Here is a 17,700-nt window from a genome sequence, read left to right on the forward strand (position 1 = left end):
TGTGTGAGTGAATAAGGGTGTGCGACGGGGCCTGCGATGGACTGGCATCCCATTTGGCGTGTATCCTGTCTCAGACCCTACACTTCCAGGACAGATTCTGGACCACCGTGACCCTGCATTGGACAAGCAGTTAGTGACAATGACTGAATGAACACTCTGTGTCGTTGCAGTCCAAGGCACTCATCCCCCTGCAGTCCGAGGCCAACCCCGAGACCAAGCAGAGGGTCCTCACTAACTACATGTTCCCTCAGCAGCCACGGCATGATGAAGGTGGTTTTGGAAGCATGTAGCCTTGCTACGCAAATGGCTGCTTATGTTTCACTTGCCTTTACATCATCTATGAAACAAATCTAGCAGAGAGCTTGCTGTGATAATAGAAATCAAGCTGTTCTTACTATCTTATGAGGAAAATGTATTATACCATAGTGAAATCACATATTTCTATGTCACATTAATATGCTTTGTAGTTTATAACAGTACATTTTAAGTAGCTGGGTAGTTAGGCTGACGTTGTAGTAGGTTGAGGGTTTTTCTTTGGCTTCTAAGTTTTTCTAAAGAGAAGGTGTGAGATGATAGTGGAAAACTCCCTTCTTCCCAGCTGCGTTTGTGTGATACACGTGTGGGGCCTTATGTGGACGTGGTGTGTCTGCGTGCCGTCCTCTCTCCTGCAGAATACCAGTCAGACAGTGACAGCTTCAACCTAGCCCTCTGGGAGGAGGAGAGGCAAAAGCGCATGACCGTTGCCTTTGAATTCGAAGACAAGAAAGATGAGGAAGACAGTGCTGGGAAAGTCAAGGTTGTACCATTTTTATAAATCTGCTCCAAGTTTAATTAGTTGTAATTGTTGATGCTAAGTGTTTGAATTTATTTCTGCAGCAGGATTCTGACGCTGTGTAGAACATAGTATTCTCTTTGAATGGACTTAAAACACTGAAGCAGTTGTAGGAATCTGGATATTCTAGGGCAGCCTGTTACAAATATATAAAGATATTTATGAAGACATTTACAAACACACTTGTAGTTTGCCCTTGAATTCTTGTGGTTTTGTCCTTGATCTTGCAAGAGGCTGCCAAGTCATGGCAGGTGCCTTTCGCTTTCCCGCAAGGTTGAAATCAATCTGAAACGCTACCCCACGCCTTACCCGGAGGACATGAAGAACATGGCAAAGTCGGCACAGACCCTAGTGGGTCACGCAGGACACGCCCTTGGCCCAGAGATCCGCCCCGCAGTCATGCCCATGGAGCACCACGCCAAGGAACAGTATGAGCACGGCTGGCCAATGGCCCCAAAGGAGGCTGTCGTTGACATGGCAGCCCAATTGGAGGTGGCTGCCAAGGTTCTCAAAACCGGCAGAGAGCCCACGAGCTACAACTTAGCAGTAAGAGTTGCGTTTCCGTGCCGCCGAGATTCTGTGAGTAAGGGTCAGCTTTCATGCTGGGTATTTCAAGCACATCTATATAGAGTATGCTGAAGTACTTGATGAAACCTGCAGCCCACTGGTCTGTTAGTCTGTGTGGGTGCAGAAAAGATCTGAATTGCAGATCAAATTGCAAAGGAAACAAATTATATATCTGAGTTCAAAACTGTGCGCTTTGCTAAACCTATTTTAACACACATAAAATCAGTTTCTTGCTATTTGCTGCATATGGTCTACATTTGCAGCCCCTGTAATAATTTATTATTAGTTATTGTTTTAGCTGATGATTTTCTTCAAAGCAACTTATGATGCTAAGCTACTTACAATGATTTACCCATTCATACAACTGGGCCATTTTCACTCGAGCAATTCAGGACAAGTACCTGGCTCAAGGATGCTACAGCTAGGATATGAACATGGGTTCTGTCTTACGGATATTTTATTTTATATGTAATTCACTCATGGCCTGTTTTCCTCCTAGCTGACCGACAGAGAAGGTCAGGATTACCAGAAAACGCAGATCATCGAACGGGGGATTGGCCACAACACTGCCATTGACATTCCTGCCCACAACGAGAAGGAAGATTTGACCGAGAGCTCTGAGGTAAGATACTCTGTTGCCAACAGTCGGACAAATGTCGTTGGTTCTCTGGATTCTGATGAAGGCAGTGAGCATTAGCTGCATACATGACCAACGCAAAGAACGGATTGTGCTTTGTCTGTTAGGATTCCCCCAATGACATTCGCATTTCCGACATGAGATCAACGCCAGTGGAGGCCCCCATGTTCAAGCCAAAGGTCATCTTACTGGGCAAGAACAAACCAGGTACATGTGAGCAAACCAGTCCAAAGAACACACTTCACTCCATCAGGTACAGCTAAGTGTTATTCAACAAAGTCATTATTCCTTTTTGCTGACAAATGGTTTTGGGCCATTGGTGAAAAATGCGTTGTGGCAGAATGTTGCCGCCCCTTGCTTGTGTCTCTCCTTGCATGTCTCAGTTTTGTTGTGATGTTCTCTGTACATTCATTCTATCACTGTGTGCATCATTTATTATTGCATACAAGGCAGCACCAAATGGGAATCATCTCCTGCTTGCTTGTCTTCTCCTTCAGGCTCAACTGATGAACCCGAGGCTGAAAAAACACTCGGGATTAACAACAGTGGCTCCTCAGCCACATACTCGGACTACTCCCCATCCCAGACCTCCTCTGGTTCCTCCAACCCTCTGGCAAACATGGCAGGCCAGCAGCCTGTGGTAAAGAGCACAGAGCCCCCACCCCACTGGGCAGACAGGTGGGCAGCAACTGGCACTTTGTGTTTTACTGTCGTTTTTACAGCAGCATAACTGTTCACAGCGTTCCCTTACAGTTGGTCCCTTACAAACCTAATTGGTACAGAGAGCTGGTTCATTACTCTTTACATTAGCGTTTGTAAGTGGAATGTAATACGGAACAGGCCGGGGGCTCCTTGTCAATTCTGTACGCAGATACTGATGTAATGTGTGTGGACAAAAACGTGGGTGTTGGGCAAACTGGCTCCGCTACGAGAATTGCATGTCTTCGTCTATAACTCTTCATCTGTCCTGAAATGCACTTTTTATTGCTCTGAGTTGTGTAGTTCTTTGGAGAAAAGTGTTTGCTAAATGAATAAATGTAGATGTAAATCGCAGAAACCCAGACAGTTCAATGGGAAGGAAGGCAACAGCAGGAGATTTTGGACAGGAACAACAGTGAACTCTCTCTCTCTCTCTCTCTCTCTCTCTCTCTCTCTCTCTTTCTCTCTCTCTTTTTCTCTCTCCATCCAACTGAGCACATCACAGATAGCACTTGGGCAAACAGCCTCTCCCTCTGGTGTGCAACAGTGCCTCGTGTGCGCCTGCGCACTCTGAGTGCCCTGGCAGGAGTATTTACAACATGTTATAAATGAGCAAGCCCAGTAAAGAACCCTGGTCAGAGCTATTGCGAGATGTTGGTGCTCACCTGCAGCTCCTTGATCCCTTCTTTTACTCTGCGCATCACATGCAATTCACTAATACCTAGAGAAGCAGAATAAGAAGAATTATAAGAAATTTAAAAACAGTGAAAGTTGTATGTTACTGATGTTGAAACATAGATGACAACTGCTTGTCAACTCCAAGCCAGAGGTTGAAAATGATGGCGAGGTGGCACCTCACTGACTGGTTCCAAACGGGTTGATGTAGAAGGCATAGGATCACCTACTGCTTATTCACCATATCTTTCCTTCCATCCCACTTTCTCTTATTTCTGAAAACTTTAAAGCAGCACCTTTTATTCACAGTCACTGTTGGTATTGTCAAAAAGGTAATTATTCTGAAGTCAGGGACCAGCTAAAATTTTTCTATACGGTGCTTGCAAATATAAACACAGAGGACACAAAATACGACATATTCCACCTGGGTAGTTCAGATAGTGAAGGGTAGCCCCTTTGTTGCATCTGGAGATGTTCATGACCAGCTGGGTTGCAGGTGGAATCAGATGAATAACTCTTTCCTCCAGCTGTGTTACATGACCTCATGAACCCACTGCTGTCTGTTCACATCTTAATATACTGTATTATAGGACAATTCTTTATTAATCCTTGAACGAAATTCATGCACAGCAGTTCAACATTACATATAACGACAATGTGCAGTTATACCGACAAGACAATAAATAAATAACAAAACAGGACACAAAAATGACAAAATCAGCACTACAGGTTGCAGATACACAACTACAGTGAGAATGATTTAAACCAATGCCATGGCTCTTAGCGCATCCCCTGCATCACCTCATTGAGGAGCTAACAGGCCCTTGACTGGCACTATGGAGGTGGGCGACTGGTAAGAAGGACCCCAAAAAGTGTCTCTTGGCACATCTTGCGAGGTCACGTGGATTATGTAATAGTTGGGTAACTGAACATGACAAAATTTAGATAAAAAGAGTAAAAATAATTGTTACTTATTACGCTAATGTTTACAAGCAGTTATTTTCATCATTTAATGACATCTTAAATCTGACCTGCAGGCCAGGTCAGCCCATCCCCCCACCCATGGAGAAGCCATTCATGAACCAGAGGGCGACAAACACCTTGCAGCAGCACACTGAGAGACGGCCCCTCAGCAGCACTTTCAACAGCTGGAACGAGAGCTCTCAGTACGACAACACCGACTTTGGGGCCGTGGAGGCCCCTGTGGAGGTCCAGAGCACTGCCAAACCCACACTGGGGCCTAGAAGCAACTCAGCTCAAGGTCGACGAGCGCTTATGAGGCAGGAGCGGGTGGTGGCAATGTCCCAGGAGATGGACCAAGCACCTAAACCCTTCCATGCGCCAGAGCCTGAAGTGCCTCCACCACCAAACCCCTGGCAAAACTGGACAAGGACCCCTAGTCCCCTCGAGGACAGGACAGCCTTCCCTTCAAAGATGGAGCTGACCCCTGCAAGCAGTCCTAAACCTACTCACAAGCAGCTGGAGCAGATGGGAGAGCACCCTGGCACAATCTCCAGGAGTGCCCTGGAGTCCAAGGATGCAGGTAGAATTGGCAGCCAAAGCAACCTTCTGACTCACCTCCAAGGCGGCCAGAATCTCCCGAAGAACACTGTTACCATCAGCAAGAGCTCAGAGAGACTCTACCCCATGATTAAAGATGTGAAGACAAAGTTCAAGAAGTCACAGAGTATTGACGAACTGGATATTGGTTCCTGCAAGGTTCACAATGCCCCACATGATAGCTATGGCTCCAGCATGGAGAACCAGGGGAGTATGGACAGGCCAGACATCCCCCCACCTTACGAACACAGCATATCACGCAGCCACTCCGCCCCCATGCTGGATGATGACACAGATGACTTTGGCACCACACCAAGCTCAGAGGATCAGAAAACTTCCATTCCAAAGAAAGTTTTCCACTTTGACCAAAGCTTCAACCCCCAGGGCCCCATGGAGATGATGAACCCTGAAAGGAGGGCCCCGCCACCTTTCCCCAGCACAACCATGTACATCAATCAGGCAGGCAAGACCCTCCCGAAGGAGCTGGTGAGCCCCAGGACCTACAAGGGCTATCCCCCAATGGAGCAGATGTTTCAGTTCACACAGACCTCAGCCAACAAGGAGCCAACAAGTCAGCAGTTTCAAAGTCAGAGGTCGCGGCCAGGCTGTCTTCGGAGGGCGGACTCCTTAGTTAGCTCCACAGAGTTAGCGCATTTCCGTCGTGTGGTGGAAGCCCAGGAGATGCAGTCCTACGGCCAGCAGCATCCCAAGGCCATGCTGGAACATCAGGCCAGGTTGTCCACCAAGACTGAATCACAGTTCTATAAGGGAACTGGCAGGTACGATGGTGACTACACACCATACCAGGAGCCCAAACCATCTATAGCAGCATACCCTACCAAGAGCCTGGCTCAACGGCGCCCTCTGTCAGCCAGGAGCTACAGCATAGAAAGCTATGGAGCGTCACATGCACGACCTGTGTCTGCCAGGCCTACTATGGCTGCCTTGATGGAGAAGATGCCATCAGATTACAACCTGAGCACCTGCATGGAGAAGAACAATGATGGGGATGATGAGCTGTGGTCTGAACACAACAAAATGCCAGTGGACTGGAGGCAGCAGCTACTGAGGCATATAGATGCTAAAAGACTAGACTGGGTAAGGATGATAAATTAAAATGATATGAACTGTCTGTCATCCCTAACTCAAAATTAGTTTAAGAAGGATACAACATCAGAAAGCCATGGTAAAGAAAAGCAGTTTTAAATGTAAATGTTCAGAAAAATTAACCAATTTTATTCACAGTAGAGGGGGGCACGGTAGCGCAGTGGGTTGAACCAGGTTCTGCTCTCCAGTGGGTCTGGGGTTCGAGTCCCGCTTGGGGTGCCTTGTGATGGACTGGCGTCCCGTCCTGGGTGTGTCCCCTCCCCCTCCGGCCTTACGCCCTGTGTTGCCGGGTAGGCTCCGGTTCCCCGTGACCCCATATGGGACAAGCGGTTCTGAAAATGTGTGTGTTTGTGTGTTTGTGTGTGTTTGTGTGTGTGTGTGTTTGTGTGTGTTTGTGTGTGTGTGTGTGTGTGTGTGTGTGTGTGTGTGTGTGTGTGTGTGTATTCACAGTAGGGCTGGCCTGGTGGTGTACTGGGTATTGCTGGAACCTGGCAGCTCCTGGACTATGCATTTGGACATGGACTTAAATCTGGCTCAGTCTGTGCAGGGTGCTTTCTGTGTTTGTGTGGTTTTCCTCTGGGCACTCTGGTTTCCTCCCACAGTCCAAAGACACAAAGTTTGGGTAATTTGGCAAACCCTAAATTGCTCTTAGTGTGTGAATGTATGAAATGTGTGTGATTGCCCTACCATACGCTGGCATGCCGTCCAAGGTGTACCCTGCCTCATACCCTGTGTTTCCAGAATAAATTATTGACCACTGTGACCCTGTATAATAGGAACGGTTACTGGGAATGAATGTATGAATTAATTCAGAGGCATTGGGTATGGAGTGCAGGGTGTAGTTTTGTTTGGATGGTAGGACCCTCACAGTGGAGTTTATTATTCACAGTCATCACTAAGCTACATGTCGCTGGAATGTGGGAGAGGGCACTTGCAAACACTGCACAGAAAGAGCTGGGACAAAATTCCGACACAAACCCTGGAGCTTCGAGGCAGCTACCTCAAATGCTTTATTTTTTTCCTTCCAGGTTGCTATATTTTTATAAAAATCACAATAATAAAAAGTGTTCTCAGCTGACTAAGATGTGCAAATATCTGTGTCTGCACCCTGTAAATTGGCAGGTTCAGGGGGTGTAATCTTACAGTGAGTGGGTTCTGCAGGGAATATACAGTTATTCCATAGATGGACACAATGTTTGGATTTCAGACATTTTTAGTACTTTGAGAACAAGAATGCGTGTGAGTTTCTGAGAGGAATGCATTCCTATCAGAATATAAAGTTTATGAACAGTTATGAAATTACCTCCCGAGTTAAATAAATAAATAAATTATTAATAGCGCTGTTATTGATGAAAAATACAATTTAAAATACACTAGCATGCAATAAATTGCTTTGGTCAGATAATGTTTGGGTCAATCACTCTATGCTTATCTGAAATCATTCAGAAAATTCCTTGCTGGAAAAAGTGTCCAGTTTGAGTAAAAGGAAGTAATTTAGAGTTCGACCTCTTTGTGCGCAGTTCACATAAAAAGTCCAAGAGAGCCAGATAAATTTTCTCGGATCATGACATAGCGGCAGGAGATCAACTTGTCGTGATCAGTCTCTAAACTGTTTTCTCTTCCCCCACACATGCAATTCTTCTGTCATTTGACAGCAGGGCAATGTTTTAGATAACAGAAAAGGAGATATGTCTAACACCACCTTGCGGGCCTCGTACGCCCTGGGCAGGAGAGATGTGCCACCAGACAACATCAAGAAGGTAGGTGCCCTGAGGGCAGTTTACAGCAGGAGCTATTCTTGTTGCTGCACAAGCTAGGGGAATAACAATGTTCTCAGAGTCATCACGATTTGTTATCTCCCTAATGAACAATCTCTGCATACGTCCGCTGTAATAGAACGTGCTGCGTTTGACTCATTTGAATTTTCTTCGGTCATTTTGTGAATGAAAAAGTGAGATGAGAAAAGGAGAAAATAAACATTGCGTGTCCGCAACATTCGGTAACCAAAGCTGTTATTAAAAATACCCGTTCTTCTACAGATGTCACACAGGGATGTTTCTTTGATGATTTTGCGTTTACATTTATTCATTTAGCTGACGCTTTTTTCCGAAGCGACTTACAACGCTAGGGTTACATTTTTTACTAAAACTGACGTTTCGCAGATTTTTTTCATTTTTCGCATTCATTAAAATTGTATGTATGCATCAGAAATGCATTTTAGAGCAGGGGAGGAAGGTCTGATAATAGTATCCTGGAATGTACCCAGGTGAACAGAAAATGTCACCTTTGCTCAAGAATACTGGAGAAAACGAGTAAGACAGTAGCCTTTAGAAGGGTTAAACATTAATTAAACAAATTTGCCCCGTCTATTTACTCAGCTTGTCTGCCTGTAGAAAACACTGCTGACACCAGTGCAGAAATAAACTGTTGGGTTTTGTGCTCTAGAAAATAGAATATTGATGTTAAACTCATCCCCCTGACTAGCAAATATGTGACCTCATATATAGATTCATTATTGTCAACAATATTCTTTAGAATTGCAGCCACTGAAATAGAATCTTTTTTCAGGTAGCTGCATCAGTAGATAATAGTCATTGACAACCCATCTCTACATTGTTTCCTGATGCACAGCACAAATCCGCATTGATTTAGGAAAAATTACCACCCCGGTACAATTATTGTATGTATGAAAACGATTATAACAATTACCAGGCTTTTAAATATAGTTTAGCCGGGGTTTTAAATGTCAGGATAAATTACTGATGCCCATGACTCATTCATGCTTGGTTACCCTGGCAACCTTAGCTTTTGGTTTGCTCTTTGCGGTTGTTTCTGTATGGGTGTTTCCATTTTTGTATGTCAGAGAAAAAAAAAAAAAAAAAAAAACTCTGCTTCTTCCTCTCCATTTTGATTTATTACGAAGTATGAAAAGAAATTCCCTGTCTGCAAGTAGATTTGGAAGCAGAGTCAGACAACCTTGCACATGAATTATTATATATACCTTAAAGCGTATGATCAATGGAACACTGATTTATAATCCAACAGCTGAAGATGAGCTTTTTATATTGCTGTATTATCTAGGATAGAAAGATGACTACTGTTCAGCTGTAAGGCACCATGTCCGAAGGTAACGTGGACCGTCTCTCTGCTTCTTTGCCCAATGCACTATGCCACCCACAGGCAGGTACCCATGCCCTCCAAAACCAGACGATGAATGTCATTTCGGCCACCCCGCCACATCGCCCGGCCCAGGAGCTCCACGAAGGGCCCATCCACAAGATCCCCCTGCAGCAGTACCCGACCGGCCTCCCTGCCTCCACCACCTGCCCTCGGCCGCAGAGCGCCCACTGTCTCAGCCAGACCAAAGGGCAGAAGAGCATAGATGGATACAAGGAGCAGGTTGGAGCTGCGGGGTCTCACCGCGACCAGCGCACGCTCGTACAGTCACTTCAGCATCCCGTACAGCCCAAAGCGGTGCTCTGGAACTATATCTCATAACTGCAATCATCAGGACTTCAGGAGCCCAGGCAAACTGACTATAAAAAATACAAGAGCAGGAAGAATCAAGATTTTGTAAAACCTTCTGCAATTTGGGGAAAAAAAAAGGAAAACTATTTATTGCAATGGCTTTGAATCTTCCAGTTCAAAGACTGAACAAAATATTTTATATATTGGAATTGGATACTGGAAGAACATGTGACTCACAGTATAATATGCTGTAAATCTAACTCGCACAGCTGCCATCTTTTTGTATTTTTTTGTACAGTACGTCTGTTCTCTCTGTTCTCTCCGTTCCCGCTGTGTCTTCCGCTCTCAGTGGTCTTTGTTTGTTACTTGCTCTTTTCTCTGGTGTGTCCTCTGACAGTTTTGTGTGCGCATAGAGAGAAATCCTCGCCTTGGTTTCAGCAACTCAGGGGGAATAAGTGGACAAAGGAAGCCGCTCGAGCCTGCAGATGTGGTAAGGATATCACTCTTACTTTCAGCACTGATCCACTAGCCAGTTCCTTTCACGCTGGGTTTGCAAAAGTGTGTCAAGGTAATGTACTGTAAAGTGGCGCTTGAAAGTTTGTGAACCCGATGGAATTTTCTCTATTTCTGCATAAATATGACCTAAAACGCAATGAGATTCATGTTTGTGTGTGGCAAACCTACGAGAACCTTTCCTTTCAATAATTGTTGTGACCCCTTGTGGAGCAATAACTGCAGCTCAACATTTCCGGTGACTGTTGATCAGTCCTGCACATGGACTTGGAGGAATTTTAGCCCATTCCTCCTTACAGAACAGCTTCAACTCAGGGATATTGGTGGGTTTCCTTGCATGAACTGCCCGCTTCAGGTCCTTTCGCATTTCTATAGGATTAAGGTCAGGACTTTGACTCAGCCATTCCAAAACATTAACTTTCTTCCGCTTTGATCGTTCTTTGGTAGAACGAGTTGTGTGTTTAGGGTCCGTTGTCTTGCTGCATGACCCACTTTTTCTCGAGTTTCAGTTGATGCACGGATACCCTGACATTTTCCTGTAGAATTTGCTGGTTCAGTTCAGAATTCTTAATTCCTTCAATGATGGTAAGGCATTCTGGTCCAGAGGCAGCAAAGCAGGCCCAAACCATGATACTGCCACCACCATTTTTCACAGATGGGATAAGGTTCTTATGCTGGAATGCAGTGTTTGCCTTTTGTCAAACATAAAGCTTCTCATTCTAACTAAAAAGTTCTATTTTGGTCTCATCCGTGTGCAGAACATTCTTCCAGTAACCTTCTGGCTTATCCACATAGCCTTTAGCAAACTGTAGAGGCAGCAATATTTTTTTTTTTTGGAGAGTAGTGGCTTTCTCTTTGCAACCCTGCCATACACACCATTGTTGTTCAGTGTTCTCCTTATGGTGGACTCGTGAACACTGACATTAGCCAATGCAAGAGAGGCCCTCAGTTCCTTAGATGTTACCCTGGGTGTCTCTGTGACCTCCTGGCCTATTACACACCTTGCTATTGGTGTGATCTTTGTTAGTCAACCACTCCTGGGGAGGGTAACAATGGCCTCCATTTGTACACAATCTGTCTGACTGTGGACTGGTGGAGTCCATATTCTTTTGAAATGGTCCTGTAACCTTTTCCAGCCTGGTGAGCATCAACAATTCTTTTTCTGAGGTCTTCAGAAATTTCCTTTATTCAAGCAATGACACTTCCACAAACCTTTGTTGTGAAGATCAGACTTTGATAGTGAAATCACAGATTTCTGTTCTTTAAATAAGGCAGGGCCTCTCCTAGTCACACCTGATTGTCATCCCATAGATTGAAAGACTGACTAAACTCCCCTTCAAACGAACTGATAATCCTAGCGGTTCACATACTTTTGCCACACACAGATATCTAACATTGGATAATTTTCCTCAATAAATAAATGGACAAGTATAATGTTTTTGTCTCTTTTGTTTAATTGAGTTCTCTTTTTCTAGTTTTAGGACTTGTGTGATAATCTGATCATGTTTTAGCTCATATGTATTCATAAACAGAGAAAATTCTAAAGGGTTCACACACTTTCAAGCACTACTGTACACAAGATCAACATTATGCATTTTAGTAACAACTTAGTCCCAGAAGTCTGATAGTTCACCACACTTAAGTATTGCTCCTTGCTTAAAGGCATTTAAAAATATTATTTCATATGTTTAAAATATTTCTTATTTTTTATATTACATCCTTGCATGACTGGATTTATAGAGGACAGGGGGGATTCAATGTATCACTTCAAACATTTAAATACACACACACACACACACACACACACACACACACACACATTTTCTGAACCGCCTGTCCCAGACGGGGTCGCGGGGAATCGGAGCCTACCCGGCAACACGTGTTTTTTTAAACAATTTGGATTTAATTTAACAGATTAACAAACCACTCAAGACAAGCATTTCTGATGATGATGATGCTGTGTTAGATGATGGCACTCCCGTTTACCAAATCTGAAATTAAAAAAGAAAATTAATTTTTTTTTAAACAACTAAGCATTTTTTTTTAAAAAAAAACTTCAAATATATATACCAAATAACATTTTGTTCTACATTGCTCATTTTTTTAGAATGAGAATTATGGAAAATATATTTTAGAAACAATGTTATTATGAGACTGTTCAGTCATTCCAATATCCGGTCCGAGGTCCAGTCCTGCATAGGTGAACTATATGATCATTGAATTTGCCTGTTGTTCTGTAGAAGAGCCTCAGAGCAATTTCCAGCGTTCAGTAGACAGTCACTGTTGCCTTTATGCTATTATGGCGAGTGGCTCAGACAGTGTCAGAGGATGCATAGAAGGCCCCACCTTCCCACAGCCACCCACTCCTGGAAATTTTACAGGCCTCGAGTGGAAAGTATCTTTAATTAAGCTGCATCATTTCAGCAACATTCAGCTCAAACAAAATCCCATGTTCATCGTGCAGAGGTCACTTTATTGCCTTCAGCTGAGCTTCCTGAGGAGTTGGGGAGGCGCCTTCCTTCCCTCAAGCGGTCCTGCTGCCAGGGCCCCGCAGGCTCATCTGAAGGCAATGGCCCCTGGGCGGGGAGTAAATAATAACCTGGGAAGCACTGATCCTGAACCCCAGTTAGCACTCACCCCTGGTGCATTTAACTTTGCTGTGTCCTCTGAGAGCGAACACACAGAGGGAGGGCGGAAGGGAGAAGGCTTGCATCACGGGACTACATAATTGCTAACGTGTGTCCGGTGCTTTAGGGATGCCGCGATGGGGTACAGCAGGAGACGCAGAACTATTGTTATCAAGCAGGGAGCGTAACGCACGCTGAGAACCAGGCCTCCGTGAACGTCAACTCTTGCTGGGCGGAGCAGGAGCCTCAGAGCTGCTAGAAGCGGGGGTGTCAGCTGCAAAGCCCATCGGGAGGCAGGAGCCAGAAGACATGCTGACAGTCTTAGTGTCTGTTGTGTTTCACACCACCCATACGTGTGCAGCTTAAAAGAAGCACTAGGTATTTCTTGGCAATAACTATTAAAGGAAAGGTCCCCTGACATGCCAAAGACCACTTAGGCAGTACAGTTTGTGCACATCTATAGATGAAGGCGGGGGGGGGGGGGGTCAAAGAAATCACACACGGGTCTGAAAAACAATAAACGGACCATGACTGAGCCGTGCCGCACTGAGCTGGTGGCATAACAGCTACAGCTTGCTTCTCCTAAGTGAGAAGGAATGCGTGGAACGGGGTAGCGGAGATGTTGCACACAGATGGTGATGAATTATTGCAGCACTTAGAGCATTGTGATGTTCAGGAACTTGTGTGGCACATACTTGTGTGAGACACACACACACACACACTGGGTAGAGTCTCTGAGGGAGACTGACTAGCCACGGTAGCTGGAAGGTAGGGCACCTGCGAGCCCCGGTGCTGTGGGGATAGCAGCCGCGACAGAACAGCGAAAGGTGCCGACGTGTGGGAGGGAAAAATTTGCGCATAATGTGCGTGTAAAACTCAGTTGAAACACTGGCAAAATCTTGGGTCCGGTTAGATAATCCTGGCCAACTTGCAAAAAACGGTATATGTAACAGTATGGGAAAAAGTGGCCATGAAGTAGCCTGAGACACCAAGGATGCGTAGCTGCAAGGTTCTCGCCGGTTCAGCAGCCTTCTCACATCCTCCGTGTAGCAACACAGGAGCAAGTGACGAAAAAGACTACGTGCTATAGGCTGCATCTGAGAGTGTTGTTCTTGTGTAGGTAAATGTATCTGAAATTATTTTTCTGGAGTAGAAAATTCTTTCATTATTCTTGATTACAGAGGAATTAAAAAAAAAAAACTATTTGTATATTGCATGAAAATTCACTTTGTTCATATTTAGTTCCATTCGCTACTGGCTCCTCATGTAACAGACATTCAGTTTAAAAATTTTCAGAGGTGCAAACATTTGCTAGTGTATTTTAGTAAAGTTTTCTTTATCTATTTTCTACCATTTCTCCCTGTTGTGAGTTAGCTGGTTCGCTGTAAAACATGTTGAGGCAGAACAGAAACAGAACAGGAGTGTAGGACCACTTTCATTCAACTCGCTTTCGCAGTGTTTACAGCTCATGTCTGGGGTTCCTCTCTGCTAATGATGAATAACAAGATGAGGAATGCCACACATTTTTACGAGATGAATCGGTACAACTTGGTGTTCAGTAGGAGTTCACGGAGGAAAAAGTCTTTGTTTTCAGTCCTTTTAGAATAGTTCATTTTAATGTAGTTCGGTGCTTATAAAAATGTTAAAATGACAGGTATTTTCATTCATCTGTGTCCAAGATTTTAACCTAACCTTGCATTAAAAATAAATTGATAAAAAATAATAAAATGAAGGCGTATTGTGATGAACTGGGGCCCTGACCCATCCAGGATAGGGCCCTGACCGCTGTGACCCTGTATGGGACAAATGGTTACTGGTACGAAACTGAAGGAGGTGTTATCAAATAATTTTTTGTTATAGTTGTACGGGTATCTGTGGTGTTTACCAAACCTAACCTGTGAATAAATTAAGAGACATATGTATTATGTAATTTGTGTTGACTGTGACATAATAGCAAGTGTGATCTTGGAGTTATGAACAAATCGAGTTACGGAAAAAGTTCCACTTGAATTTATAAGTTGAGGAGACAGTGTCCTAGGAATTTAGGCTTTAACTGGGAACTCCTGGATTTGTTTTTGAAAGTAAGCAATGAATCAATGAATACATAAAAAAAAATCCATAGCACTTCCCATATACATAAAAAAGATGTAATTCATATCATTTCTGATGTGTAGGCCATCTTTCTTGGCAGGGTACAACCTGATGAGCCAGCTTCCGATGTTCTTCAACCCGGAGACAAAATTCTAAAGGTAGATTTTTAAATCACAGCACACTTTTCACCAAGTCTGTGAAACATTCATTTTCCACCAAATCGCTCTCCACCTTGGCTATCCATGATGATCCTACTGTACATAAACCTCACATACTGTGGCACCTGAAACCCCAGCCTGTTCTTACAAAATTAAACTGTGTCATAATAGCTCCATGGCACTTCAGCTGCTTGTATTTTTACGTTTATTTAATTCCAAATGTACATACCATGTTTGCCCTTTCAACAGGTGACAGTATTTCTGCACTTAAGCAAACAGTTGTTCTCATAACTGTTTTTTCTGTCTCTCTCCTTTACTGCAGTTTTTCTGTTCCTGAATTGAATTGTTCTTATTAGATCTTGGCTAATTTCTTAATAGCTTTTTTTTTTCCCATCAATTTCACTTGTGCTGTTATGCCTCCTGTTCTCTCCAGAGTTCATGTTTCTCACCAGCTCTTCCGCTCTTGCCTTACAGGCTAATGGACGTAGTTTATACGCGTGGAACACGAAACGACCGTAACCCTGCTAAAGAATTCCCAGAATTCCCAGAAAACTGTGGACTTGGTAATACTGAGAGAGAACGTGGCCTAAATATTTTTAATACAACTTCTTTTAAAGAAAGGATGTTGAAATCTGTGAAAGTTGCTAAAAACACATTTTTATCCAAGAACAAACAGTATTTGCCATTTGCTGGACAAGTGGTAAATTCTTTTGACAAGATGTTGTAAGAAATAACTGCTATAAAGTTCTAAACGTATATGGAAAGAATGCTGTGCTATGTAAATCTGATGGTATTTTTATCAATCTATACGCCCAAGGCTGTTAATGGATTTTTCTTTTGCTTTTTATTTGTTTTCTATTTATTTCCACAAATGTGTTTTACCTGCAGAGTACGTTTCAGTATCTAAGCACCCAGACTTTTTTAATAGTTACCATGATGATCGTGAACACCGCCTCAACTTTATATATGCCTTTTTAGATATGTCTTAAAGCAACTAATTTTGAACTTAAGAACTAAGTGTAAATAGAAGAAGAATGTTTTCTTTGCCTTGGAGATGTCTCATGTGGAATATTATAAATGAAAAACAACTCTCACTGTACCCCAACATGATCATCATCATCATGTCAGTTTTTAACACCTCTTCTTTTCGGGTTGTGTGAATGGGCAAATAGATTTACGCAGATTTTTCGAAACAATCCATACATGGATGGAATGAGCGATCGCCTATGTGGAAACGCGTCCAGTTTTTGCTGCACTGAAACGTGGATCTTAGGACGAAAGAAGCCAAAGCAATACAGTACATTACTGTGTAGCAGCAGTGTCCTTCTCACGTGACGCTCAGCCGCGAGCTCCGGGGACTGGCCCTGCAGTGCCATCTGGCGGTGGCTGCGTGGCGCTGCAGGCGTCGCTGCGAGTTCGCGAGCGCTGCGGCGGCGCGCTTCCAGCACACACGCTCCGCGACGCGCGAACTCTTCGCGTTTTCCTCGCGCGTGGAGCAGTGCGCCCTCTTCACGTGGCATTTGAGCGCGGAAATCCAGCGTCGACGCTCGCTGGAGATTTCACATTCCCCGAAACTTCACTGAACAAGAGGTGCTGTAGCTGAGACGTGACCGCGATCGCGTCTGTTTTCAGCTGAACTTTACCACGTCGCGAGACCTAGACGGTCTGCGTTTGCGTTTCGGGAGTGTGATCGCGTACTGTAAGAGCGGGTTCTCTCTGAGCTCAACAACACACACGATTTATAATGGAAGAGGAATCACGAAAAGCCATCAAAAAATGTTGCGAATGCCATAATATTTATGAGAAACGAGGCCGTTGTTTTAAGGGTTTGTTTTGAAAAGCAATCGCGGTTTGTTGTTGTTTGCCAACAATTACAATGTGAAATAAATGCCAAACAAAGACATATTTAGTTATAATGTATATTTGTTATTACTGAGCATTTAGATAACTTAGTGTTTTTTGCCCTTCTCTTTTATTTTCTGGAAAGGCAAATGTGTTAAGTACTTATACAGTAGTCATGTGAGTGAATATTGCTCTCTGTCAGTGTCATGATGGCATACCACGTGGTATGCTGTCAAACTGTACGCATGCTACTTTTTTTTATATAAAACCGTCAGACTCGAGCTGCATCCTTTATCAGTTGCATTAATTTCATGACAACATGTAGCATTTTCTTTGACATTTTTCAGCAAATATTCAAAGATAGATTTAGGGTGAGTGGTGAAAGAGTCATGTTTGAGTTTACACACTGTAACATATACATACGATTTTTATATTGTGTTCAGGTTATTATTTCTAACGTATTACTAGATTTAGCTTTGCTGATAGTGTGGTTTTTTTATAAGAAATGTATAAGAAATGGATGGTTAATAATCAGGGCAAACGTTATATGAGACCTGTAAAATATATTTCTACAGTAATTGTGTATTTGTGTAATACAGTTGTGTACATACATGCACACATGTATATGTTTGAAGGATTATCATCTTTGTATGTTAGTTATAGGTAAATCTAAAGCCAATATTCTGTACTTTTCACAAGTAATTGATGTAAATGATTTTGAATGAAGACACATTTAGAAAATCCTAGATTGTGAATGTACTACAAGCTTTTGCAATATGGGGAGTTTACTGGAGTTAACTGCTGCTTAATATTTTTGTGCAAAAAATGTTAAAGGACATGAGAGTTATTCTCTTCAGTTGGACAAGTTTAGTGAGAATGTATTATCCAGTTTATTCATTTGCACATGCAACTTTAAACTTTTTA

At 43.4% G+C, this 17,700-nt stretch overlaps 1 protein-coding gene across 5 annotated transcripts in view; it reads left to right on the forward strand.

The window, feature by feature from the left end:
* LOC108935261 (leucine-rich repeat-containing protein 7-like) overlaps window positions 1–16,962 on the forward strand; it is a 60,667-nt gene extending 43,705 nt beyond the window's left edge. For 3 of the 5 annotated variants that reach the window (XR_003797561.1, XR_003797559.1, XR_003797562.1), the window contains 10 exons: window positions 171–270; window positions 672–796; window positions 1,106–1,384; window positions 1,899–2,021; window positions 2,144–2,243; window positions 2,534–2,714; window positions 4,448–6,068; window positions 7,733–7,837; window positions 9,258–10,035; window positions 14,877–15,099. Coding sequence is in view for 1 of the 5 variants with exons in the window: in XM_029250569.1 (XP_029106402.1) it covers window positions 171–270; window positions 672–796; window positions 1,106–1,384; window positions 1,899–2,021; window positions 2,144–2,243; window positions 2,534–2,714; window positions 4,448–6,068; window positions 7,733–7,837; window positions 9,258–9,476; window positions 9,943–10,035; window positions 14,860–14,934; window positions 15,409–15,453 (3,066 nt within the window). In the remaining 4 variants the exon portion in view is untranslated. Of the gene's footprint in view, window positions 1–170; window positions 271–671; window positions 797–1,105; window positions 1,385–1,898; window positions 2,022–2,143; window positions 2,244–2,533; window positions 2,715–4,447; window positions 6,069–7,732; window positions 7,838–9,257; window positions 10,036–14,859; window positions 15,100–15,408 lie in introns of those variants that run through there. The other 2 variants (XM_029250569.1, XR_003797560.1) reach the window with 2 other exon arrangements.
* Window positions 16,963–17,700: the final 738 nt, after the last annotated feature.

The sequence above is a fragment of the Scleropages formosus genome, chromosome 3 (genome assembly GCF_900964775.1).
Source record: "Scleropages formosus chromosome 3, fSclFor1.1, whole genome shotgun sequence".
NCBI lineage: Eukaryota > Metazoa > Chordata > Actinopteri > Osteoglossiformes > Osteoglossidae > Scleropages > Scleropages formosus.